Here is a 27226-nt window from a genome sequence, read left to right on the forward strand (position 1 = left end):
CCTATTCAGCCCGCGGGCCTTGTGTTTGATACATGTGTGCTAGCCTATTAGCCACGCTATGAATGACTTTTGATCATTGCCCTTGCTAGTTTGATTGTATTGACATTCCCAGCCTTAGTTACAGTTATCTGTTTTTGTTTAAAATATTGAGTAATTTAAACTGAAACGGTGCATCCCGAATGGGCTTTGGCAGCAAACAATATACCAGGCCAGCTGTGACCTAACACAACCTAATAGCAATATTTTTGGGACTACTAAGAAATGCATTGGTGAATTATATTAATAATAAATTGAACTACATCCATCTATAGTTGAAGTCAGAAGTTTACATACACCTTAGCCAACTACATTTAAACTCAGTTTTTCACAATTCCTGACATTTAATCCTAGTAAAAATTCCCTGTCTTAGGTCAGTTATTTTAAGAATTTGAAATGTCAGAATAATAGTTGATAGAATGTTTTATTTCAGCTTTTATTTCTTTCATCACATTCCCAGCGGGTCAGAAGTTTACATACACTCAATTAGTATTTGGTAGCATTGCCTTTAAATTGTTTAACTTGGGTCAAATGTATCGGGTAGCCTTCCACAAGCTTCCCACAACAAGTTGGGTGAATTTTGGCCCATTCCAACTGACAGAGCTGGTGTAACTGAGTCAGATTTGTAGGCCTCCTTGCTCGTACATGCTTTTTCAGTTCTGCTCACACATATCTACAGGATTGAGGTCAGGGCTTTGTGATGGCCACTCCAATACCTTGACTTTGTTGTCCTTAAGCCATTTTGTCAAAACCCGAAGTAATGACCCGAAGTATGCTTAGGGTCATTGTCCATTTGGAAGACCCATTTGCGACCAAGCTTTAACTTCCTGACTGATGTCTGAGATGTTGCTTTAATATATCCACATCATTTTCCACCCTCATGATGCCATCTATTTTGTGAAGTGAGTGCACCAGTCCCTCCTGCAGCAAAGCATGATTCTGCCACCCCCGTGCTTCACGGTTGGTATGGTGTTTTTTGGCTTGCAAGCCTCCCCCTTTTTACTCCAAACATAACAATGGTCATTATGGAAAAAAAATTCAATTATTTTTTCATCAGATCAGAGGACAAAAACTGCGATCTTTGTCCCCATGTGCAGTTGCAAACCATAGTCTGTCTTTTTTATTTAGTGTTTTGGAGCAGTGGCTTCTTCCTTGCTGAGTGGCCTTTCAGGTTACGTCGATATAGAACTATTTTTACTGTGGATATAAATACTTTTGTACCTGTTCCCACCAGCATCTTCACAAGGTCCTTTGCTGTTGTTCTGGAATTGATTTGCACTTTTCTCACCAAAGTACGTTCCTCTTTAGGACACAGAACGCGTCTCTGTCCTGATCGGTATGACGGCTACGTGGTCCCATGATGTTTATTCTTGCGTACTATTGTTTGTACAGATGAACGTGGTACCTTCAGGCATTTGGAAATTGTTCCCAAGGATGAACCAGACTTGTGGAGGTCTTGGAGGTCAATTTTTTTTATGCGGTCTTGGCTGATTTCTTTTGATTTTCCCATGATGTCAAGCAAAGAAGCACTGTGTTTGAAGGTAGGCCTTGAAATACATCCACAGGTGCCCCTCCAATTGACTCAAATTATGTCAATTAGCCTATCAGAAGCTTCTAAAGCCATGACATCATTTTCTGGAATTTTCCAAGCTGTTGAAAGGCACAGTCAACTTAGTGTATGTAAACTTCTGACCCACTGGAATTGTGATACAGTGAATTATTGGAATTGGTATGAAAAATGACTTGTTTCAGGCACAAAGTAGATGTCCTGACCGACTTGCCAAAACTATAGGTTGTTAACCTTTCTGGCGCAGTCGTTCTGCTAGCATTCTACCTCGACAACATCCGGTGAAAATGCAGAGTGTGAAATTCAAATTACAGAAATAGAAACATTTAACATTCATGAAAATTCAAGTGTCATACATCAAAATAAAGCTTAACTTCTTGTTAATTCAGCTGCTGTGACAGATTTCAAAAAGGCTTTACGGCGAAAGCACACCATGTGATTATCTGAGGACAGCGCCCCGCATACAAAAGCATGAAAAATATTTTTAAACCAGGCAGGTACGATATAATAAAAGCCTTAGCTTTGAAGATCTTCTTCTGTTGGCACTGCAAAAGGTCCCAGCTACATCACACATGGTCCTTTTGTTTGATAAAGTCCTTCTTTATAACCCCAAAAACTCAGTATAGCTTGCTTAAAAAATGAATCCCAAACGTTACCAATAAACTTCTCCAAACAAGTCAAACAACGTTTATAATCAAACCTCAGCTACCCTAATACGTAAATAAATTATACAATTTAAGACGAACAATCGTTATTGTCTTTACCGGAGATAAACAACCAAGAACCTCTCAGCCTCTCATTTCCAACAACAAGCCTGAAACTCCTTCTAAAGTTTATTTTATTAACAGTTATATAAACTTTAGAGTGTTTTCTATCCACATCTACCAATTACATGCATATCCTAGCTTCTAGGCCTGAGTAACAGGCAGTTTACTTTGGGCACACTTTTCATCCGGACGTAAAAATACTGCCCCTTAGCCCAAAGAGGTTTTAACAAGAAATTTGTGGAGTGGTTGAAAAACAAGTTTTAATGACTCCAACCTAAGTGTATGTAAACTTCAGACTTCAACTGTATTCTGCCAACATTGCCTTACTGTACGTCATGGAATTTTGAGTCAAATAGAACCTATTTTTAAAACCTCTTATAAAGTTGGTTTTGAAGCATAAACTGTGAATTTTATATTTTTGTATGATATTGTTGCCTGTTTCATATCTGCAAAATAGTTAAAACGCTGTAAGTTCACCTTTAAACGCTTGATTGAGCCTGCCTGGAGTGTTTGAGCCTGCCTGGGTGTGCACATTTGGGACTATTCCATTGTTAACGTTGTGCCATATGAGCTCAATCAAGCGTAGATACTTGGAAGAAAACAAATACTTTTTGAACCCAGGTCTGGATGAGAGAGAGTATTTCCATCCCAGTCCTTCCAATACCTCCACTGGTACATGACATTACTGTCAGGACTGTGCTATCAGTTGGTCGCAGGCACTGCTTAGGATGGGCCAAAACTGCCCTCTTCTTTTCTCTCTCTTTCTTCCCATCCTCATTAGCATACTCGTCCTCCAATATGAGTTTACTCTCCATCTCTCCCTCCAGTCTCTGAATCTTTTCCCCCAAAATGTGAATCTTCTTTCTCTCCTTTGTTTCCTTTGAAGATGGACATACATATGCTACACATAAACTTGTACTTGCACGTATATTCTCTTCCTCCCTCTCTAGCACTGATTTGGCAGATAGTGGCTAGTTTTCAAGAAGGTTATGCTTGCAATGATCGTGAAATGTAGTTGTTTTGCCTACTTTAGTTGAATGCAATGATTTAGTTGCTCTGGATTCGAGTGCCTGGTAAATGACTAAAATAACTCAGACTCTACCCACTCTACTCACATGCATGTTGTGAGAGGGTGTTTTTCCTCAATAGACCCTGGATATTGATCTCTGTTGTCTCTGTTGCAGGTGTAAAGAGGGTTACCACGGACTACGCTGTGACCAGTTTGTACCCAAGACGGACTCCATCTTATCTGACCCAAGTACATGTCTTCCTGTATTGATCCTGCAGAAAAGTTAAAACAAAAGAGTATTAGGGAGTTATCTGTCTTCTATTTTTTATTTTATTTAACTAGGCAAGTCAGTTAAGAACAAATTCTTATTTTCAATGACGGCCTAGGAACAGTGGGTTAACTTCCTCGTTCAGGGCCAGAACAACAGATGTTTACCTTGTCAGCTCGGGGATTTGATCTAGCAACCTTTCAGTTATTGGCCCAATGCTCTAACCACTAGGCTACCTGCCGGGGGGTGGCAGGTATGCAGGGGGGTTGGCTGGTAGCCTGGTGGTTAGAGCATTGGGCCAGTAACCGAAAGCATGTGGATTGAATCCCCGAGCTGACAAGGTAAAATGTGTCATTCTGCCCCTGTACAAGGCAATTAACCCACTGTTCCCTGGTAGGCCGTTATTGTAAATAAGAATTTGTTCTTAACTGACTTGCCTAGTTAAATAAAGGTTACATTTTTAAATATACATTTTACTCTGGTCAAGATAAATACAAACTTATTGAGCCAGGCTTCACATTATCCCCTCCAGCAAAGGAGACATAAACTGTGTAGGCCAGAAGACACACAAATACATCAAATCCTTGTTTAACTTTATCAAGTCAAATAAGAGAAAGTATCCTTGAGTTTACTTTCTCTTGTTTAAAAGTACTTCTAGCATTTTAGCTTGAGGTGTGTTTGTTTACCCCTTGAGTATACTCAGTGTTGCTGCAATGTCATTGAAATTATTCCAAATCTGATATGCCAAAAATATGTCATTCCCTTTCTCTGGAATGATGGATATTTTCATTACCTACCAATATCAACATTTGATTAGTACATTAGTAAATTTGGATTCAAATGCATTTATCTTTTAAGTGGTATGAATTGCTTGAGTGTGTCCTTCTGTTGGAGAATTAGAATGGAGAAAGTAGATGTGGCCATCACACGAACATGAAATCAATATAAAGCTCATTACAGTTTAGTTAGTACCAAAGATTTGAACTGGTTCAGGGAACGGAACTATAACTACATTATTTGAGGAACAGAACTCGAAACGAAAGTGATCTATAGTGTTCTGCAACAGAACCGTTATTTTAAAATCATGGGACCTGGTTAATAATGTTATTTTACGTTCCGGGCATTTTTTTCCAGTCCCACAAAAATCCTAACAAAATGCCTATGCAAAGCCCTCACTCACTAAGTCACTTGGAAACTTATTCCAGAATCTGCCTGCTAGCTGAACATTTTTGTTAGTGGGTGTGCGTGTAGGCTACCTGCCTGTCTCCTCTGAAGAATAGGTTACTGTAGCCTAGAGACAACATTACAAGCATGATTTAGAAATTAGGGAGAGACGTTTAAAAGAATGGATTAACTTTTTCAATGCTACTGTAGTTAAGGATACTATAGTTATTATGTTTCACGTTGAATTTGTGAAAGGGTAAGACTTGTTTTTAATTCTAGTGTGGCTCTGCACACACAAGCGTGTTAGCTAGCTAATGTTAAACCAACTTGGAAGTTCAAAGACATTCAAAGTTCCTCCATAGAAGCCGCTCCTCTGTAGGTATAATTCTTTGGGCCTAATTCAGATAGTGTAAGTCATAACAAGATGCCCAGCTCACAAAAACAAGCTTCCTCCACCCTCTCACGCCCTCCCCTCACCTGCAACATTTCAGTTTCATCTTGCACCCTACACTGTGACTGGCAGCACAGTGTGTGTGTTTGTCTTTCATTATGATTAAACCATGCTGTTACGGAAAAATACAACTTGCTCTTAACGACTTTCCTATGCAGTTTAAATCACTTACCCGCTCCATAGCAAGCTGCTCTATCCACACTGATTGGTGAAGTAATGCAATGTTGAGCTAAGTGTAACAAAAGTTTTGATTTCAGAGGTTTAAAAAAGGAACGGAAAGGAACGATATAAACTGGTACTTTGTTTTGGTTTGATCTGGTTAAGAAATGTACTTTGCTGGTCAGAACAGTGGAATGGAATGAAGAAAATAATGGTTCTGTTCAGAACTAAATTATTCACATTTTTATTTTGTTCCAACCCCTGTTTAGAACAGTCTAAAGCAGTGGTATTTAAAGTCGCGGTAATTGCAGTGGGGTAGCCATTTAATTTTTTTTATATTTTTTTATATATATATTCTGTACAGTACCAGTCAAAAGTTGACACACCTACTCGTTCAAGGATTTTATTTGTACTATTTTCTACATAGAATAATAGTGAAGACATAAAAACGATGAAATAACATATGGGATCATATAGAAAGTGTTAAACAAATCAAAATATATTTTATATTTTATATTCTTCAAAATAGCCACCCTTTGCCTTGATGACAGCTTTGCACACTCTTGGCATTCTCTCAACCAGCTTCATCTGGAATGCTTTTCCAACAGTCTTGAAGGATTTCCCACATATGCTGAGCAGTTGTTGGCTACTTTTCCTTCACTCTGTGGTCCAACCCGTCCCAAACCATCTCAACTAGGTTGAGGCCGGGCCAGGTGGATGCCAGGTAATCTGATGCAGCACTTCATCACTTTGGTCAAATAACCTTTACACAGCCTGGAGGTGTGTTGGGTCATTGTCCTGCTGAAAAACAAATGATAGTCCCACTAAGAGCAAACCAAAGGGATGGCGTATCGCTGCAGAATTCTGTGGTAGCCATGCTGGTTAAGTATGCCTTGAATTCTAAACAAATCACGACAGTGTCACCCTCAAAGGACCCCCACACAATCACACCTCCTCCTCCATGCTTCACGGTGGGAACCACACATGCAGAGATCATCCGTTCACCTACTCTGCATCTCACAAAGACATGGCGGTTGGAAAAAAAATCTCAAATTTGGACTCATGAGACCAAAGGACAGATTTCCACAGGTCTAATGTCCATTGCTCGTGTTTCTTGGCCCAAGCAAGTCTCTTCTTATTATTGATGTCCTTTAGTAGTGGGTTCATTGCTGAAATATGACCATGAAGGCCTGATTCACGCAGTCTCCTCTGAACAGTTGATGTTGAGATTTGTCTGTTATTTGAACTCTGTGATGCATTTATTTGGGCTGCAATTTCTGAGGCTGGTAACTCTAATGAACTTATCCTCTGCAGCAGAGGTAACTCTGGGTCTTCCTGTCCTGTGGCGGTCCTCGTGAGAGTCAATTTCATTATAGCACTTGGTTTTTCCGGCTGCACTTGAAGAAACTTTCAAAGTTCTTGAAATGTTTCGTATTGACTGACCTTCATGTCTTAAAGTAATGATGGACTATAGTTTCTCTTTGCTTATTTTAGCTGTTCTTACCATAATATGGACTTCTGTATACCACCCCTACCTTGTCATAACACAACTGATTGGCTCAAACGCATTAAGAAGGAAAGAAATTCCACAAATTAACTTTTAAAAAGGCACACCTGATAATGGAAATGCTAAATATATTTAGATTTGTTTAACACTTCTTTTTGGTTACTACATGATTCCATATGTGTTATTTCATAGTTTTGATGTCTTCACTATTATTCTACAAAGTTGAAAATATTTAAAAATTAAGAAAAACCCTGGAATAATTATGTGTCCAAACTTTTGAGTGATATTTGGACACCCTTTCAAATTAGTGTATTTGGCTATTTCAGCCATACCCATTGCTGACAGGTCTTTAAAATTGAGCACACAGCCATGCAATCTCCATGAACAAACATTGGCAGTAGAATGGCTTTACTGAAGAGCTCAATGACTTTCAACGTGGCACCGTCATAGCATGCCACCTTCCTATCAAGTCAGTTCATCAAATTTCTTCCCTGCAAGAGCTTCCCGGTCAATTGTAAGTGCTGTTATTGTGAAGTGGAAACACCTAGGAGCAACAACGGGTCAGCCGCAAAGTGGTAGGCTACACCAGCTCACAGAGTGGGAACGTTGAGTGCTGAAGCGCATAGCGCTTAAAAATCATCTATCCTCGGTTGCAACACTCACTACCAAGTTCTAAACTGCCTCTGGAAGAAACGTCAGCACAAGAACTGTTCGTCGGGAGCTTCATGAAATGGGTTTCCATGGCTGAGCTACAGCATACAATGACATTCTAGATAATTCTGTGCTTCAAACGTTGTGGCTGCAGCAAGTCCCTGCAGCAATGTTCCAACATCATGTGGAAAGCCTTCCCAGAAGAGTGGAGGCTGTTATAGCAGCAAAGGGGGAACAACTCTACATTAATGACCATGATTTGGGAATAAGATGCTCGACGAGCAGGTGTCCATATATTTTTGGTCATATAGTGTAGTTTCCTTACAGACAATGAAGAATTACCAAGACGGCACCGTTCCGATTGATGAGTAAGTATATTAAAATTGTGACATTGCTTGGAAATATTTACTGTGTTGATAATGCATGGGTTATTTGGTTTATTTGAAAATAATTACTTTTTGCTGAGTTGATAATGGTATTGTCAAAGGCATGTAGGCACTACACTGTGTGCATATGGGAGTAGCCTAGTCTACAATAATAATGTCATTGGATGTGCTAGTATATTTATTTTATTTAATAATTACATTTACATGGTGATATAGGATATATAAGCCTAGTCTATATTTTACATTTTAACTACCCCTACACCCATGCCATTGTGGACTGGGGGTAGGGGACATTCACACCCACACTGAGTTGAATGGCTACTTCATTCAGTGATAACAATATTGTCGAATAAACTTTTATTCACTGTGTGTATTCAGGAGTAGCCTATTCTACAATTATGTCATTGGATGTACTAGAGTTATTTATTTTATTGGTGAATTACATTGTAAATGTTAATATACACACATGGTGATGATATAGGATATACACTGAGTACAACATTAGGAGAGCAGTTGAGGAGAGCCCCCCCCCCACACACTTTTGCCCTCAATCCATTTCTCAATTGTCTCAAGGCTTAAAAATCATTATTTAACCTTCCTCTACACTGATGAAATTGGATTTAACAGGTGACATCAATAAGAGATCATAGCATTCACCTGGATTCACCTGGTCAGTCCATGTCGTGGAAAGATCAGGTGTTCTTAATGTTTCGTATACTTAGTGCATGTTACATTGCAATACATTGCCCCTACAGGGGGGTAGAGAAAAGTGTTTCACTGGCTGTAAATATTCACACTCTCACTGAGTTGAATGGCTGTAAACATTCACACTCTTATTGAGACTACTTAATTCACTGGCTATCTCTGGGAGCATGGTAATGAAGACTTTTCAGCTTTTGAAATGTGTTAATATAGAATTAATTTCTAAATCTGCCTTTCTTTTCATCAAGAACAGGTGGATGAGTCACAAGGGTACAGTGCAGTCCCCTGGAACAATTTGAGCTCTTCTTCAGTGCCGGTGTGGTCAGAACATTGAGTGACTACAGAAACAAACTGCGGCCCGGAATATTGCCAATGGTGAAAAAAACAAAAAAACGATCAACCCCAAAGAGTTGTTCAAGTTTATTGGGATTGTTCTGTACATCGCCTAAAATGTGAATATTTTAAAAAGATGACACCCATTTGAAGTGTGATGAGTGTGATGTGAACCCCTCTGTGTCAATGTTGAAAGGAACTGCTCCCATCTCTGGCACATGTAGATGTGCCATAAATGGAAGTAGATGGCAAAAGAGATATGAAAATATGAAATATGAAGGAAAGGGTGTGAAGAAGAAAAACACTTTGATATAAAATGAGTGTGGGGTTCCCTCTTGTGTCCCTTTTTTGTCATTACTTATGAGAAATATATACTGAACAAAAATATAAACACAACATGCAACAATTTTAAGGATTTTACTGAATTACAGTTCAAATAAGGAAATCAGTCAATTGAAATAAATTCATTATGCCCTAATCTATGGATTTCACATGACTGGGCAGGGGTGCAGCCATGGGTGCTAGGCCCACCCACTGGGGAGCCAGGCTCAGCCAATCAGAATTTGTTTTTCCATACCAAAGAGATTTATTACAGATAGAAATGCTCCTCAGGTTCATCAGCTCTCCAGGTAGCTGGTCTCAAACGATCACACAGGTGAATTCACTAAAACAACATAGGAGGCGGCTTATGGTAGAGACATTAACATTACATTATCTGGCAACAGCTATTGTGGACATTCCTCTGCAGTCAACATGCCAATGGCACGCTGCCTCAAAACTTGAGACATCTGTGGCATTGAGTTGTGTGACAAAACTACACAATTTAAAGTGGTATTTTATTGTTCCAAGCACAAGGTGCACCTGTGTAATCATGCTGTTTAATCAGCTTCTTGATATGCCACACCTGTCAGATGGATGGATTATCTCGGGCAATGAAGAAATGTTCACTAACAGGGATGTAAACAAATGTTTGCACAACATTTGAGAGAAATAAGCTTTTATGGAGCATTTCTGGAATCTTTTATTTCAGCCATGAAACATGGGACCAACTCTTTACATGTTGTGTTTATGTTTTTGTTGAGTACATATTGCTTTCAATGCTGACTAGAATAATGCAGTTGAAAAATAAAAATTTTAATTTTGGGTGATTTGTTTTGTTCTGTTGAAAAATGGGTGTGGGCAGTAGTCCCAAAAATGTATATAATTGTTTGTTTCATTGATATTTGTGCCCCCAAATACTTGTGCCCCCAAGTACAGATATTCTCAACACCTGGGGCAACCACAACCGGGTGTTTGTTGTTAATTATGGTTTGCAGTGCTTTTCACAATAAAAAATTAAGAACATCAACATGTGTTTTCGCCTTTTTTGCCTTTATGGCACATTATCATTTAATATAGGTGTCTCAAAAGTTTGTTTTGACATTTTACGTCTTGTATCTGAGCGTGGACTGAATCCATAGCCATTTAGCACTTGATTTATACAGAGCACTGTAGAAGCAAAAATGTTCATGACTTAGATCGAGGCAGAGGCAAAATACTGAGCTGACTACACTGACTGTGCTAGGGGCAGACCCTACTAAACTGGCATCCTGGCTAACAGCCTGCTGCCTGGCATGCACCCTATCTCATTACATAAGATGAGAGCACCCCTCCAACTAGGATGGAGCCCACCACTCCTCAGCAGGCCATGCTTGGTCCTGTTTGTGGGTGAGTCCCAGAAGGAGGGTCAATTATCTACAAATGTAATCTTTTGAGAGGGGCAGAAAAAACATTTCAACCAGCGATTGAGTTTTGGTATTTTATTAGGATCCCCATTAGCTGTTGCAAAAGCAGCATCTGATCTCCTGGGGTCCACACAAAACATGAAACATGACATAATACAGAACATTAATAGACAAGAACAGCTCAAGGACATAACTACATTTTTTATTTTTTAAAGGTACATGTAACCTACATATCAATACATTCACACAAACTATCTAGGTCAAATAGGGGGGAAGCGTTGTGCCATGAGGTGTTGCTTTATCCAGGGTTTTTATAACCAGGTTTGGGGTTCTTTTGAGCAATATGAGATGGAACATTGTTTGTTCTGGATTTGGGGACTGTGGGAGAAAAAAAACTGGTGGCATGTCTGGTAGGGTAAGTGTGTGGGGTAAGTGTGTGTCAGAGTGTGTGTGTCAGAGCTGTATATTTCTTATAAAAAGAAGAAGTGATGCAGTCAGTCTCTCCTCAACACTTTGCCAAGAGAGACTGGCATGCAGGGTATTTTTATCAGCACTCTGGTTACAGTGAAGAGCAAGACGTGGGACAGTTGTGTGAGTCTGCTGTAGAGCTCATCACTCCACCTAACTGGGAGGGAGCCAGAGATAATAACTCGATGACGACACGTCTCTCTAGTTAAGTTATACGCTAAAGCTATGTTGCGCTTGGTGACCTCTGACTGTTTCATCCTTATATCGTTGATGCCGACGTGAATAACAATATCCCTTTACTCTCTACACTCACCAGGTTTAGCCTTGGCCAGCACAATCTTTAAATTAGACTTTACGTCGGTAGCCCTGCCCCCTGGTAAACAATGTATGATCGTTGGATGATTCTTTTAACTGTAAGTTTAATATTGCGGGTAATGGATTTGCCAATGACTATGGTTGTCAATGTGTCAGAGCTAATGGTGGGAGGCTTCGTCAGCTCAGAACCAGTAACGGGTGGAGGAGAGACTTGTAGCTTATGCTCTGACTCCGACTTGTTTCGTAATGGGGAAAACCGCTTGAACGTTTCTATCACCTGAATGAGCGACACCGGTTGAGCATGCCAACAGCAATTCTTTCCACAAGCCGTGAGAAAATTGTCCGGCTGTGGGGGCTGTGCAGGGGGGATTAACACTTCTACCTGTACTTACTGGTGGCACAGACTTGGGCTCTTGAGTGCCGCTGCGGTCTAAGGCACTGCATCTCAGTGCTTGAGGTGTCACTACAGACACCCTGGTCGAAATCCCGGCTGTATCACTACTATCACTACACTATCACAATACCTTGATTGGGAGTCCCATAGGGCGGTGCACAATTGGCCCAGTGTTGTCTGAGGTTTGGCTGGTGTAGGCTGTCAGTGAAAATAAGAATTTGTTCTTAACTGACGTTCCTAGTTAAATAAAGGTTAAAAAAATGGAACAGATGCTGTTTCATCCTTTCCTACACTTAAAATGCCCTTGCATAATGATTACGTCTGAAGCCAGGCTTGTAATGTGGCTATCCTCACCATAAGGCGATAGTTCTCCTGTGTATTATGAACACAGCGACTGCAATGAGAAGGCATAATGTTACTTCGCTTTTTTGGCTGGTGGTTCTGCAGATCCGTGTCCGGGGTGAAAATGTTGAATTAAAAAAGTCTAGTGAAAACAAAACTAAGACGGTGAACTTGTTAAATACAGAGTTAGATTAAACGGTTATTTAAAGGAAAAAGGAAAAGAGTTGGTAGCCAAGTAGCAAATAACAGCACAGCAGCACGGACCCTGCTGACCACAGCTACTGACCATACAACTACTGACCACAACTCCAAAACTACTGACAACAACTACTGACCAAAACTATTGACCACAACCACACATCTACTGACCACAAAATTACTGAACCACACAACTTATTACTACAACAACACAACTACTGATCACAACTACTGACCACAACCACACAATTACTGACCACAACCACACAACTACTAACCACACAACTACTGACCACAGCTGCACAACTATTAGACCATAATTACTGACCACAACTATGGTCTGCACTAGCTCTGGTCCAGGTCTGGTCCTGGGCATAGCTAGCTAACTCTAGTTCGCACTAGCTCTGGTCTGCACTATAAATTAGAAAGCGTAGCCAGTTCAGAAGGGGAACCCGAGTGTAGTGGCATCAGCGGATATTGTACCAATTGGATTCATGCTCTAATAATACTACTACTAATAATACATTTTATTTAGAAGAAGCCTTTCAGGGTACTCAAGGTCTTCTTACATTAAAAGTAGGCTTAAATAAAAGCAAGTGCAGTTCATAAAATCAGTTGCATCAATCAAAGGGCCAGACAAAACAGGACAGATAAAATGAGGATGGAGGGGTTGGGTAGAGCATATGAACCAGGTTTAGGGGGTAGGGTTGTGAATAGGATACAGACATGGTTTAGGGTAAGGGTGTGGGTTGGGGACACACATAGGGATACATAGGTATGCTGAGAATGTGGGCAAGGAGACAAGCAAAGGAGGAGCTGAGTTCTGCACATGCTTCCTCAATGCCGGATGTCACGCATACGCATGAGTTGGTGTCTCTTGTGCTGCTGTAATTAGCTGTTACTCACTATGCTTGCTGCAATGATATCCCACCACCACCCCAACCTCCAACTGTGGGTTCTGTATTTATTCCTTCAGGGGTTTTGCTATAGCATATCGTGCTCACTGCCTGTAGTTATATTATAATCTTCATATGACGCTTCGCTCTGGCAGTGAGCTACCCTGAAGGAGCAGAGCCCAAGACTATACATTGTTATCTTTTCTAATAAATTGTTAAATGTACACTTGGTGTTTCCTTTCTGAACAACTTTTATAATTTAGCATATAATACCGACAAACAATAATTGTAACTCTTGAACCGTTCAAGCTAGAGGCAGTGAACTAACTTTCACATGTTCAAGCTGTCCTAGCCTATCAACCAATCAACAAATCAATCAATCAATCAATCAACCAATATTTTCATCTACCAATTTTTTTTAACTATGAGCAGTCAATTTAAAACAAGCTAGCAAACACACCACCATTTCTTCAGTGGTCACTGTAAGCCTAAAAAGTTTATTTATAACATATAAATACAGCTAGCTATCATATCAGTAAGTCTACATACAAACCTGTTCTACATAGTTCTTGAACTACCACACAAATACTTTTAAAGAGCTGTCACCACTAGATGCACCATATTTCTAACCCCAAATAATAGCCCACAACTTTCTAATCATTACGCCATCATTCAACTAAAATGTACACTAAATTACACTTAAAATGTACAACTTAATTTACACTGAACATTTTACAAATGTAAATCGTGCATATATTTATCTGAAACCCACAGCATGATTGATTCAGAGTTTCTTTGTTTTTCTAAGAGTTTTTCCTTAGAGCTTTTTATTCCCATCTTCTGGCAGAATATCGCTTAGTCCTATGTCATTCTTCTTTTAGTTTTCACATGCAACAACTTGAGTTTAGACATTTTTGTGATCTAAATGACCCACAATCCAAATTAATATGGTTGATTTAGCAATCTATGAAAGTAGGAAAAATATTTTACTACATGTATTGTAACTCTGGCTAAACACTACCAAAGTTCTAACAACACATTGACTATAGACACCAACGTCTTGCTTCCGGACAAGCTAAACACCTTCTTCGCCCGCTCTGAGGATAACACAGTGCCACTGACGTGGCCCACTACCAAGGACTGTGGGCTAAAGGTAACATGACTATCGCCCTGTAGCACTGACTTCTGCAATCATGAAGTGCTGTGGAGGCTAGTTAAGGATCATAATATCACCTCTACCTTACCTGACACCCCAGACCCACTTCAATTTGCTTACTGACCCAGTAGATCCACAGACGATGCAATCGCCATCGCACTTCACACTACCCTATCCCATCTGGACAAGCGGAATGCTGTCCATTGACTATAGATCAGCATTCAATACCATAGTACTCTCCAAGCTCATTATTAAGCTTGGAGCCATGGGTCTGAACCCCGCCCTGTGAAACTGCGTCCTGGACTTCCTGACAGGTCACCCCAGGGGGTGAAGGTAGGAAACAACACCGCCACTTCGCTGATCCTCAATACAGGGGCCACACAAAGGTGCGTGCTCAGCCCCCTCCTGTAGTTCCTCTTCACCCATGACTGCATGGCCATTCACACCTCCAGCTCAATCATCAACTTTGCAGACGACACAACAGTAGTAGGACTCATGACCAACATTGACGAGAGCCTACAGAGAGGAGGTGAGGGCCCTGGGAGAGTGGTGCCAGGAAAGTAACCTCTCACTCTACGTCAACTAAACAAATGAGCTGATCGTGGACTTAAGGAAACAGCAGAGGGAGCACGCCCCTGTCCACATCTACGGGACCACAGTGGAGCAGGTGGAAAGCTTCAAGTTCCTCGGCGTAAACATCACTGATGATCTGAAATGGTCCACCCACACAGACAGTGTGGAGAAGAAGGCGCAACAGCTCAGGAGGCTGAAGAAATTTGGCTTGACCCATAAAATCTTCACAAGCTTTTACAGATGTACTGCTGAGAGCATCCTGTAGGGCTGTATCACTGCCTGGTATGGCAACTGCACCGCAACCTCAGGGCTCTCCAGAGGTGCGGTCTGCCCAACGCATCACAGGGGGCAAACTACCTGCCCTCCAGGACACCTACAGCACCCGATGTCACAGGAAGGCCAAAAAGGTAATCAAGGACATCAACCACCGGAGCCACAACCTGTTCACCCCGCTATCATCCAGAAGGCGAGGTCAGTACAGATGCATCAAAGCTGGGACCGAAAAACTGAAAAACAACTTCTATCTCAAGCCATCAGACTGTTAAATAGCAAGCACCAGCCGGCTTCCACCCAGTTACGCAACCCTGCACCTTAGAGGCTGCTGCCCAAAATACATAGACTCGGAATCACTGGCCCCTTTAATAAAGGAACACTGGTCACTTTAATAATGTTTAAATAATGTTTACATACTGCTTTACTCACCTCATATGAATATACTGTATTCTATTGTATTTAGGTCAATGCCACTCCGACATTGCTCAATCTAATATTTATATATCTCTTCATTCCATTATTTTACTTTTAGATTTGTATGTATTGTTGTGAATTGTTAGATACTACTGCACTGTTGGAAATAGGAACACAAGCATTTCACTACATCGCAATAACATCTGATAAATATTTGTATGTGACGAATAACACATGCTTTGCTTAAAATAGTAAAGTAAAGCTTTTTAAACTTCTACCTCTATCACAAAAATACTTTGCCCATGCTCCGTCCACTCCGCTTCTCTCGCTTTCCTTCCATTGAAAGGAAACATGGCGCCACACATAGCTGGCAATAAACTGATCGAAACTCAAGCAAACTTTACCACGTTTTTTTTACAAAGCATTTTGTTTCGGGTGCTTTTATCTGCTCCACCACACACATCTGGTAAGGTTGAACACTGCCTCTCCTACTTAGCCTCCTGAAAAAGCTTCTCCCAATCGGGTGTGACACCTACTCCCTTTGCCTGCAGCACTGCTGCTTGGATCCCACCCAGGGATCTCCTCCCCGTTTGCCCTGGCCTGTATCCCCCTCACTGGTATAGCCCGCCACACTCTCCCCTCTCTCCCAAGCTTTCACTCGCCTCCAGCACACACGCACATACACAGACACCGCAGACTTTGGACTGATCTGAATTTTCTGTGGGCTAATTCACTTATGAAGCTTATTATGTGAGCTTTATTCAGAAATGCTTTAATTAACCTGTATAGGCCTACTATTTATTTGATCTCAGAATTGTATAGCCTACTGGACTCATAGAGAGCTACTGTCTCAAGTTATTTTGTTGGGATGATTGACTCTGAACTTAAAACGGCTAACCCCAAGCCATTTTATTTTTTTCTTGTGCTTTATGCTACTTGCTCCATCACTCCTGAGCACTTTGTTGACTATGAACTTACTAATTTACCCGACCGTGGGACAGACAATGTTTGTTCCCACACTTGCGACTCTGACTCTCTATTGGTTACACTGACTTTTGGCCTCCTATCCTATTCTAACCACCTCTCGACGGCTTCGTATTCATGTTACCTGATTCAATTGCTGTACAATATGATGTTGTTGCCATCTGATGCACATTCAAATGTCATAAAAAATAAAAACACTTTCAGTGCTCAGTTGTCTCCACCAAGTCTGTCCCCAAACAATTTTATTTGATGGTTTTAAGCATTAAGATTTCAAATGGCTCTTTGTTGCCTGTTGCTGGGGTGTTATCGTCCATGTTTTCTGTAATGACCAAACTGATCACTGTTTTACAGCCTAGCGTCCCAGCTGGCCAACATCCGGTGAAAAAAGGCTTTACGACGAAAGGACACCATGCAATTATCTAAGGACAGTGCCCAGCATACAAAAGCATTACATACATTTTCCAACCAAGCAGAGGCATCACAAAAGTAAGAAATTGCGATAAAATAAATCACTTACCTTTGAAGAGCTTCCTCTGTTTGCAATCCAAAGGGTCGCAGCTACATCACAAATGGTCCTTTTGTTCGATAAAGTCCTTCTTTATATCCCCAAAAAGTCAGTTTAGTTGGCGCACTTGACTCCCTCGTTTCCCTCGTTCAAAATGCATACAAATGAATCCCAAAAGTTACCAATAAACTTTGTCCAAACAAGTCAAACAACGTTTCTAATCAATCCTCAGGTACCCTAATATGTAAATAAATTATCAAATATAAGACGGAGAGAAGTATGTTCATTACCGGAGATAAATAACCCTCATCCATGCGCGCCACAACACTACAGCCAACACTACAGCCAAAATGGGAGCCACTTACAAAAACTACAAATTCTAGCTCATTTCTCAAAAACCAAGCCTGAAACTCTTTCTAAAGACTGTTGACATCCAATGGAAGCCCTAGGAACTGCAATCTGGGAGGATTTCTATTGATTTCCCCATGGAAAGGCATTCCCCCCCAAATATTCCGGATGGATTCTCCTCTGGCTTTTGCCTGCTATATCAGTTCTGTTACACTCACATACATTATTTTAACAGTTTTGGAAACTTTAGAGGGTTTTCTATCCAATACTTCCAATTATATCCATATCCTAGCTTCTGGGCCTGAGTAACAGGCATTCATCCAAACTTCCGAATACTGCCCCCTATCCCTAAGAAGTTTTAAACAACCTGTCATGATTTGTCATAGATGCTTGCTAAAAAACTATAATGAGCAAGCCTTCCTTCATGACCTGGCCGTCGTTCAGGCAAATGATAAATAAGTGCTCTCAGGCTATCCAGAAGACCAAAGTTAGTTACTTTAAAGAGCAGGGGCTGGATTCACAGATACACTACTTACAAAAAAACATAAGTTTCTTAAGAGAAAAAAAAGAAGTTCATAAGATAGTTTGTAAGTGCAATTCTTCAAAATGTTCTTAGGAATTCATAGTTTTCTTAAGAACTTCATAAATATCTTTCTTAAGAACTTTGTAAATAGTGTAGCAGTTTCAGGGGTTGTGATGTGTATGGACATAATGTGCCTGCAAGGTTCATTTGTTTTTTGGCTGCCAGGACCACAGACAGCAATGCCAAGTATGCCCCAGAGGCAGGACCACAGACAGCTCAGGGGACACTTCTGGACTGCAGCAGAATAGCCACGTGTCTCCAGTTGTAATCAGAGCCAAACTGCAGACAGGTGAAACCAATCAGTTCCTCTACTTAACCACGCCCTGGGTGTTCTTTCATTGTCTTTTTTTTTTGCATACAGGGGAGAAGGAGGTTTTAAAGAGGAATAGGAAATATGATTTTCAACAAGGATTGAGCACCCAAATACAAGCTTGGAGGACCTTCCACTGGTGGCGAAGGGTGTACTTTGTTTGTTTTGAATCTCAAGAACGCTGCCAAAGCCTGATAGTAATAATCCGCTCTAGTAATAAACTCTTCACTTGGACAGGTGTTGTGTGTTTGTATGTGTAAACCCTGCCTTACAAAGAACCCGGCGCCGAAAACGCTACAATATCTTCTTGTGTGGCACTGACATTAGTGTTGTGGTTGAAACCAATAAATAAGCCTATTTGACAGGGATGATATGATTTGGCCCGCTATAATAAAGTGTTGATATTTAAATTGTATTACATTTATTTACTTGCTTTATGTCTCGAGAATAAAACGTTTTATTTGGTTCGCAAACTCTTTATACACACACACAGAAAAATTTAATTTTTTAATACATTAAAACCATTAGACTAGCTATATCAAAACCAAAAATGGATTAACAAGGAAAGTGCAATAAAAACTTCAGCAAACAAGAGCTTGAAGTGATGGTGGAGGAAATAGCAGCCAGCAAAAGGTTGCTGTTGGGGAGACTTGACATCTGTGGGGTCACTGCAGAGACCAAAAAGAGAGGATGGGTGAGAGTGGATGAGTCTATCTCTGCCATCGGGGAATGGCAAGGGACAGTGATGCCATAAAAAATAAGTAGTCCAACATCAAGTCGGCTGCTAGGAAAAAGGGAGCTGAGAGAATCAGGGAGTTGAAGAAGACTGGGGGGGGGGGGGGGGGGGGGGGTATCGACCATTCATGTGGACCAGCTGGAGGAGAAGGTGTTGTTCATGATAGGAAGGACGGTGGTAGAGGGACTGCAGTTGGACATCGACTCGGACAGCATGACCGGTAAGTTAGCTAGCTAGCTAATTAGCCAAACATAGCTAACGACGTTGAAGTTAGCTAAGTTAGCCAAGTTTCTTTTTTGCAAATTGACAAGCGAACTAGCTATATAAAACTTCTAGAATATTGTAATAGATTGTTAATTACTAGCTAACTAGATAATGCAGGTTTAATTCATTTTCTTGCTGTATTTAAATGTCCGGTAGCCAACTGTGTCTGAGGCAGTGTCGCAAGAAAACTTTCATGGTTACAAAAGTATCCAGTTGTGCAGCTAACGTTACACTTGTTTACTTCTCTCATCATGTCGAGCCTACAGCTCTTGAAACATTGTTGTCATGCTGACACAATGTGTTTGACCTTCCAGAAATAGCACTGGACCTCATCCATATGCCCCTGTGCCCGGATGCGGGAGCCATGGATCATCATGATCATATGACAGAAGAACAAGCAGAGGTAGGAGATTGTTTTATTTCTCATTTAATATGTTTATTATTATTCTATAATAGGCCTAGAACACATATCATTCCCAAAACATATTCATTGTATTTTCTCAACAGATCATTACTGAAGACAAAGGAGATGCACCTGTCTCCGATCTTTATCCATCATGACACCCCAATGGACGAGCCAGTGCCACCCCGGGCAAGGAGGTTTGCTGGTGTGGAGGAGATGGTGGCTCTCCAGAGGACGCTCCTAGGGGTGCTCACGGCCCTGCACAAGGTGCAAGAGGAGCTGCTGAAGGTGGAAGGCGAGAGATTAGCCCTGGAGAAGGAGAAGCTAGCACTGGAGAAGGATACGTTTTTCATGGAGAAGCGAAGAAGACTAGAAGATTAATATTCTAAAATAAATCTGTTTCGATATCATAACAATCTTATTTTTTTGTCATGTGAATCTCCTCCTTATGAGGTCATTCCTTGCTTGTAGGCCAGCTTTTCATCTACCAGTGACGTGGGGGTGGCCTGTCAGGAAGTCCAGGACCCAGTTGCACAGAACAGGGTTCAGACCTAGGGCCTGAGCTTAATGATGAGCTTGGAGGGTACTATGGTATTGAAGGCTGAGCTTTAGTCAATGAACAGCATTCTTACATGGGTATTCTGCTTGTCCAGATGGGATAGCGCAGTGCGCAGTGCGATAGCGATTGCATCGTCTGTGGATCTATTGTGGTGGTATGCAAATTGAACTGGGTGTATTGTCTCAGGCAAGGTGGAGGTGACATGATCCTTTTAACTAGCCTCTCAAAGCACTTCATGATGGCAGATGTGAGCACTACGGAGCGATAGTCATTTAGTTCAGTTAACTTTGCTTTCTTAGGTACAGTAACAATGGTGGTAATCTTGAAGCAAGTGGGGTCAGCAGACTGGTATAGGGAGATATTGAATATGTCAATCCAGCCAGCTGGTCTGCGCATGCTCTGAGGACGCAGCTAGGGAGGCCGTCTGTGCCGGCAGCCTTGCGAAGGTTAACATGCTTAAATGTCTTACTCACCTCGGCCACGGAGAACAGTCCTTTGGAGCGGGCTGAGTCGGTGGCACTGTGTTATTCTCAAAGGCGGCGAAAAGGGTGTTTAGCTTGTCCGGTGGCAAGACGTCGGACAAGCTGGATTTCCCTTTGTAATCTGTGATTGTCTGTAGATCCTGCCACATTTGTCTTGGGTCAGACACGAGACACCTGAATTTGTGTCCAGTGACACAAATTCCCACGGTGGCAAAGGTCCAGATGGATATGGTCCTTTATCGGCACTGTGGTACAGCGAAGTAACAAACATAGACGTCTACGACTTAGGAAATATGATTTTTTTTTTTTATGTACACTAAATACATTAAATTAGACTAAGAATCTGATTGAATTACAATTTATTTTGAATGTAAACATGTGCAACACTGCATCAACATTGCTAAAGAACAAAAGTGGTTGCATAATTGTCTATGCAAATAGTGTACTGTGAACCATTGTGAATGGGCTTTGAATATATATATATTTTTTAAATGAAATAATGTGCATGTTTTCCGGAGAACAAAGGAGAGTTGAAGAAAAATAATAATCTTAATGCACAGAACGTCACTGTGGCCTATGCAATCTTCATGTATAAGTCACTCTGGGCCTTGCCTTGCATTAATGAGAGAAATTGCACTTTCCATCTCTTGCCAATGCTTTGAACTGTGGCACAAATGGTGTGTGAGCAACTCTGACACACTGGTTACAGGTGTTCATTGGTGTGCCTTGTGCAATATTTGTTTTTAATAAAGTTTATTGTGGGGAAGGCTGATTCACAGCTGTATGTGGAGCCAAATATGGTCAGGATGTATAGTGCCAGTTTCTTGAACAGGACATCAGCTGCAGGCACCATCTTTCCCCCGAAAATGACAGGGTCACAATCACCAGCCTGCTCCTTCAAAGCCACATTTTCTTGCAGCTCAATCCACTACATTTGCAGTGATGCAACCTATCTGAAGATATGACAACTTTGTCACATTTGTGACCAAGAAGGGGTTCTAGATGAGCAGCAGCAGTTATCTTCCAACAAGTCATGAAAGCAAGCCTTGGATGAAATCAACATGGTTTGTCTCCCTGCGTTTGCATCAGAAGATTGGGGAAGTGGACAAGTTCTCCCTGGAGATTATTTTTGAAAACCAAAGATTTCTTCTGTAAAGCCTGGACTGCTGTTAGCATATCGCACATTGTGTTGTTCCATCCCTGCAGCTTAACATTCAGTTGATTAAGGTCTGATGTAATGTCTGTCAAAAATGCCATCAATTCCATATTCTCCTCATCTTCCAAAAACTTAGAAAACTGAGTTGCTTTGTCACTCTTTTGCTCTGATAAGAAATCTTTGATTTCCTCCTGAATGTCCCAAAAGTGTTCCAAAACCCTGCCTTTGCTGAGCCATCTCACATTGTTGTGCAGTAGTAAGTCATCAAAACTGTCATTGGCCTCTGGCAGAATGCCTCGTAGCGGGCGGTGTTGTAGGGATGATGTTACTCTCAAAAAGTGTATCAGTTTCCATCATCATTGTCATGACCTCCAAATACTATTTTCCCAGACTGGCACACAGGAGAGATTGATGGATGATGCAGTGATATAATGTCAGGTTAGGGTGGTCCTCTTTCAAATGTGAAACCAGTCCCTTCCCTCTTCCTATCATGGCTGGAGCTCCATCTGTGGTGATGGAGACCAGTGACTTGAGATCTCTTTTTGTCAGCATCCCTTTGATGGCCTCATGGATAACCTGTCCCCGTGTGTGTCATTATAGATTTGTTAAGACCAACAGCCACTCACAGAATTCCTTCTTTGTTTCGTTAAAATATCTGACAAACATCAGAAGCTGTTATCTGTTGATGCATCAATAGCTAATGAAATGCTTGGTGCATTCTGAATGGCCTCATCAAGTTTTGAAATGAAATCTTCAGCTAATATTTCAGTTCTCCTCATTGCTGTGGAATCTGACAGTGGGATCTGTTTGATCTTTTCTCTGAGCTCATCTTTTTCAATAAATTAAATAAAAAAATGTTCCTCAACAATTTACACACAACACCCCATAATAACAACGCAAAAGCTTTCAAGACTGGCTCGCTTGGAGAGAAAGCGGGTCTCTAATTAGGGTATTTATCTGTCAAGGTATTAGGACTGTGTAAGCAGCAGCAGCTAACGGTAGCCAGAACCAGGCTCCCTCTCACCACCAACTAAAGGAAGGATTAAGATTTGATTCACTCCTGCTATTATTTCCCCAGCGGCACAGATTTGTTCTTCGTAATCACCCCCAAACGACTAGAGACGTGGAGCATGGCCTCCTCATATTCTCCATGGTTACTCAAGGTTCCACATGATGGCACAAATACCTCCCAAGGGTGCCTTGAGATGCCAGAGCAAAGGATGGGGGGGCTTTGCTTCATGACTGTACACATTTTCCAGACCTATCTCGGTGATGCCAGAGGAACAGATGTGCATCAGTGCTTAATGACATCATCTGTGCAGGCGATGACAGTAGAGCAATTAAAGGAGATAAATGTTGGGTTGTTGTGGTGGGAAATCGGTGGGTAAGCGTGAATCGGCAATACTGAACTGGCAGCATCAATAAGAGACTGTTCCGGGCCTGTCAAAAGTCTTATCACCGCAATGGTAAAAACTTTGTCTCAAATGTCACAACCACCTCTCACGATTGTCAATGGCAGAGCTAAAATCTGCAATCATGCCTACCCCTGTCACTACCATTTCTCCCTCTTTTATCTCATTCAAATGAATGCCATTCTCTGGAGACCACTTTAAACTAAATGGGAGCACCACTGGCAGCTAATACTGACTCATTCAGTTTGCTTGCCTATATATCCAGTGTGTTTTAATAGTTTGGCCATTTTACATTTTTGTCGCACTTTACATGAAGGTACCCTTGAGTACCCTTTATAAAGGGTTGTAACATACTTTTAGTTTTCTGTGAAACCAAGGTATATTATGGGATTATGACTCGTATGACATTGACACATTTGCCATGATACTGTCAAAATGCATCTCCTAACATACGATTTTCACGCTGTTTGGAGTTTTGCTTCTCCCTTCTTTCTTGACTGTGGCCACCAAATAATCTGTAACCAGGACCTGCAAGCCGCATTCTATTTTCAAACCCAGACCACCTCTGTCAGTTAAGGAATTAAGTGTGAGGGTTTCATTTAAATTTAAATTAGATTCTATTACAGTGACGTCAAAAGGGAGGAGGAAGATGAAGGATGAAGGGAACATGAGTGCTCCTCTTTATCTATCGCCCCAGCTCTGGGATTGTGGAAAAATGCTTTAATGCATGGAGAAAAGGCGCACACGGTCTCTCTGTGTGTGTGTGTGTGTGTGTTTAAGCCTACATCAGTCTGTGTATGTGTGTCTGTCTTTACTGACAGTCTTCTGAGCAGAAGAACTGGGATAACTAAGTAGAATATTGAAACAAACATAAGGTTGGGGTCAGAGAGGTGGTGAGCGAACAATTATCACTGCAACATAGGTACTAGTTTTATTGTCTGGACTTGGAACATGAAAGGCATTTTAGGTCTGTCTCAATTCTAGTATAAATTTCTATGTTTGAAAAAAAATATTCAACAGAAAATAAAAGGGATTTTGGGGAGGCAAGTCAACCAAAGTCCAGGTTCTTGTATTGTAGATGCAGTGCTCCAGTGGGTAAAGCCTGAGTGAGTGTTATGACTGTGTTTCATATAAAATGCTGTTCAATAACGCTGTATTGTCTTCCCACTCTTTTCTCTCCCCTTATTCTTCCCATCTCCTCTCTCTGTACATTGCTCTCCCTCACTTTTTCTTAATCTATTCCCCCTCTCTCTGTCTCAATCCCCCTCCCCCTCTCTCACTGTATCCATCACTTTTTCTCTCCCTCTCTTATTCACTGTGTCCTTGGATGGAGCAGCGGGTGAACTGGGCATCGAGTTCATGGGTAAGTAAACTTTTAATTTATGCAGTAAATCTCTCTTTATTTTCTCTCAACCTCTCAGAAATTACCTTGCTCAAAAAACACAATCGAGCAAACCCTCTGCTCACCTGGGAAAAGATGAACATTCTCCGGTCACCATGGATGCATAGGTGCATTCTATCTGCATGGAAGCTAGTATTGTCTGCAATCGAAAGAAGGACTGGTTACAGTGTGTGTGTGTGTGTGTGTGTGTGTGTGTGTGTGTGTGTGTGTGTGTGTGTGTGTGTGTGTGTGTGTGTGTGTGTGTGTGTGTGTGTGTATTTTTGTGTGTCTGTTTGCAAATGCATTGTCCAATGTTGTGTGTGTGTGTGTGTTTGCACGTTCTCCTGTGTGTGAATGCGTATATACACTACATGACCTAAAGTATGTGGACAAATGCTTGTCAAACATCTCATTCCAAAGTCATGGGCATTAATATGGAGTTGATCCCCCTTTTGCTGCTATAACAACCTCCACTATTCTGGGAAGGCTTTCCACTAGATGTTGGAACATTGCTGCGGCGACTTGCTTCCTTTTAGTCACAAGAGCATTAGTGAGGTCGGGCGTTCCAATTCATCCCAACAGTGTTCGATGGGGTTGAGGTAAAGGCTCTGTGCAGGCAAGTCAAGTTCTTGCACACCCATCACGACAAACCATTTCTGTATGGACCTCGCTTTGTGCACAGGTGTCAAGATGAAACAGGAAAGGAAGGGTCTTCCCCAAACGCTTGACATAAAGTTGGAAGTTCAGAATCATCTAGAATGTTATTGTATGCTGTTGCGTTAAGATTTCTCTTCACTGGAACTAAAGGGCCTAGCCCAAAGCATGAAAAACAGCTCCAGACCATTATTCCTCCACCAAACCTTACAGCTGGCACTATGCATTGGGGCAGGTAGCGTTCTTCTGACATCTGCCAAATCCAAATTTTGTCCGTAGGACTGCCAGATGGTGAAGTGTGATTCATCACTCTAGAGAACGCGTTTCTACTGCTCCAGAGTCCAATTGCATTGAGCTGACGCTTGGCATTGTGCGTGGAGTTCTTGTGCTGACGTTGCTTCCAGAAGCACTCAGTGGTGCCGTTCTTTCAGCTTGTGTGGCCTACCATTTCACAGCTGAGCCGTTGTTGTCTCTAGACTTTTCCACTTGACAATAACAGCACTTACAGTTGACCGGGGCAGCTCTAGAAGGGCAGAGATTTGATGAACTGACTTGTTGGAAAGCTGGCATCCTATGACGGTGCCACATTGAAAGTCACTGTGCTCTTCAGTAAGGGTACCACATTCTACTGCAAATGTTTGTCTATGGAGATTGCATGGTTATGTGCTCGATTTTATACACCTGTCAGCAACGGGTGTGGCTGAAATAGCCGAATCCACTCATTTGAAGGGGTGTCCACATACTTTTGTATGTATAGTGTATTCATTTATTCATATTTGTGTATGTGTCTATATCCCTGGAGTGCATTCCTCGATGCACACTGTGTTCTCATTTAAATGATTGTAAATGTCCCATGGGCATGTACACCATATTTAATGTCATCAAGCTATACCCTAAATCCCAAACCAACGCCTAGCACATACCTCTACTGCATATAGGCACTTGAGTCGATGTGAGCGGAGTGGATAGGTCTATGCAATTTAGTGGTAGCTCAATTTTGCCTCTTGTCACAATATTGATTATGCGTTATCGAATTTCTTGCTTTTTGGTAGCGTAGTTGTCAAGAGGGCAATCAAGTGTGTTTGTAAGGCAAAGGTCCCGGGTTCGAATCTCAATATAAACTGGTGTGATAGGAAGTGGTAGGCCCACAGTACGACTATGCAACCACAGTGACATCCGTCACACCTATCCAATCCTCTCAAATCTATACTGGTGCCTCATGGAAAGGGCTAGGGGTTGACTTGGGATTCACACACAGTAACAGTGGCGTTAGCAATACAGTCGACAATATGATGTTTTGGGGCATCTGAAAGAAATATACACTCTTTGGTCCGATTTACTTGACACAGAATCTACAATGAACATGCTTTTCAGTTCAGGACTACACTTAGGCTGGGATGTATTTTCAGAGGCGCCTTTTAAAGGCATTTTCCCCTTTTTAAAGTAAAGTTCAATGTTCTGCTCTATAAAGCGGCTTGGATTGAATCCCGGCCTAGGCTTATTCTGTGTCCAGGAAACCAGCCCTATGAGTCCCGTCAACTGAATTGTCACGTCAAATGTGCGTGTTCTCTGTCATGAATATCCCCAACTCGACTGGGAATAGTTTCATCCATCCACCTGCCCTTTCCCACATGCAATGACTAGTGAATAAATTCAACCTGTTCCTGCATATTTTTCCATTAACACCGGCTTCACA

At 41.4% G+C, this 27226-nt stretch overlaps 1 protein-coding gene across 1 annotated transcript in view; it reads left to right on the forward strand.

Moving 5' to 3' along the window:
- The window catches only part of LOC139368292 (neuregulin 3b), a 412189-nt gene that overhangs the window by 313238 nt on the left and 71725 nt on the right, over nt 1-27226 (forward strand). Inside the window, exons 3-4 of the mRNA XM_071107039.1 lie at nt 3555-3628; nt 24832-24858. Coding sequence (XP_070963140.1) covers nt 3555-3628; nt 24832-24858 — 101 coding nt within the window. The remainder of the gene's footprint in view (nt 1-3554; nt 3629-24831; nt 24859-27226) is intronic.

This window comes from Oncorhynchus clarkii, chromosome 16 (assembly GCF_045791955.1).
Source record: "Oncorhynchus clarkii lewisi isolate Uvic-CL-2024 chromosome 16, UVic_Ocla_1.0, whole genome shotgun sequence".
In the NCBI taxonomy this organism is placed as follows: Eukaryota; Metazoa; Chordata; class Actinopteri; order Salmoniformes; family Salmonidae; genus Oncorhynchus; species Oncorhynchus clarkii.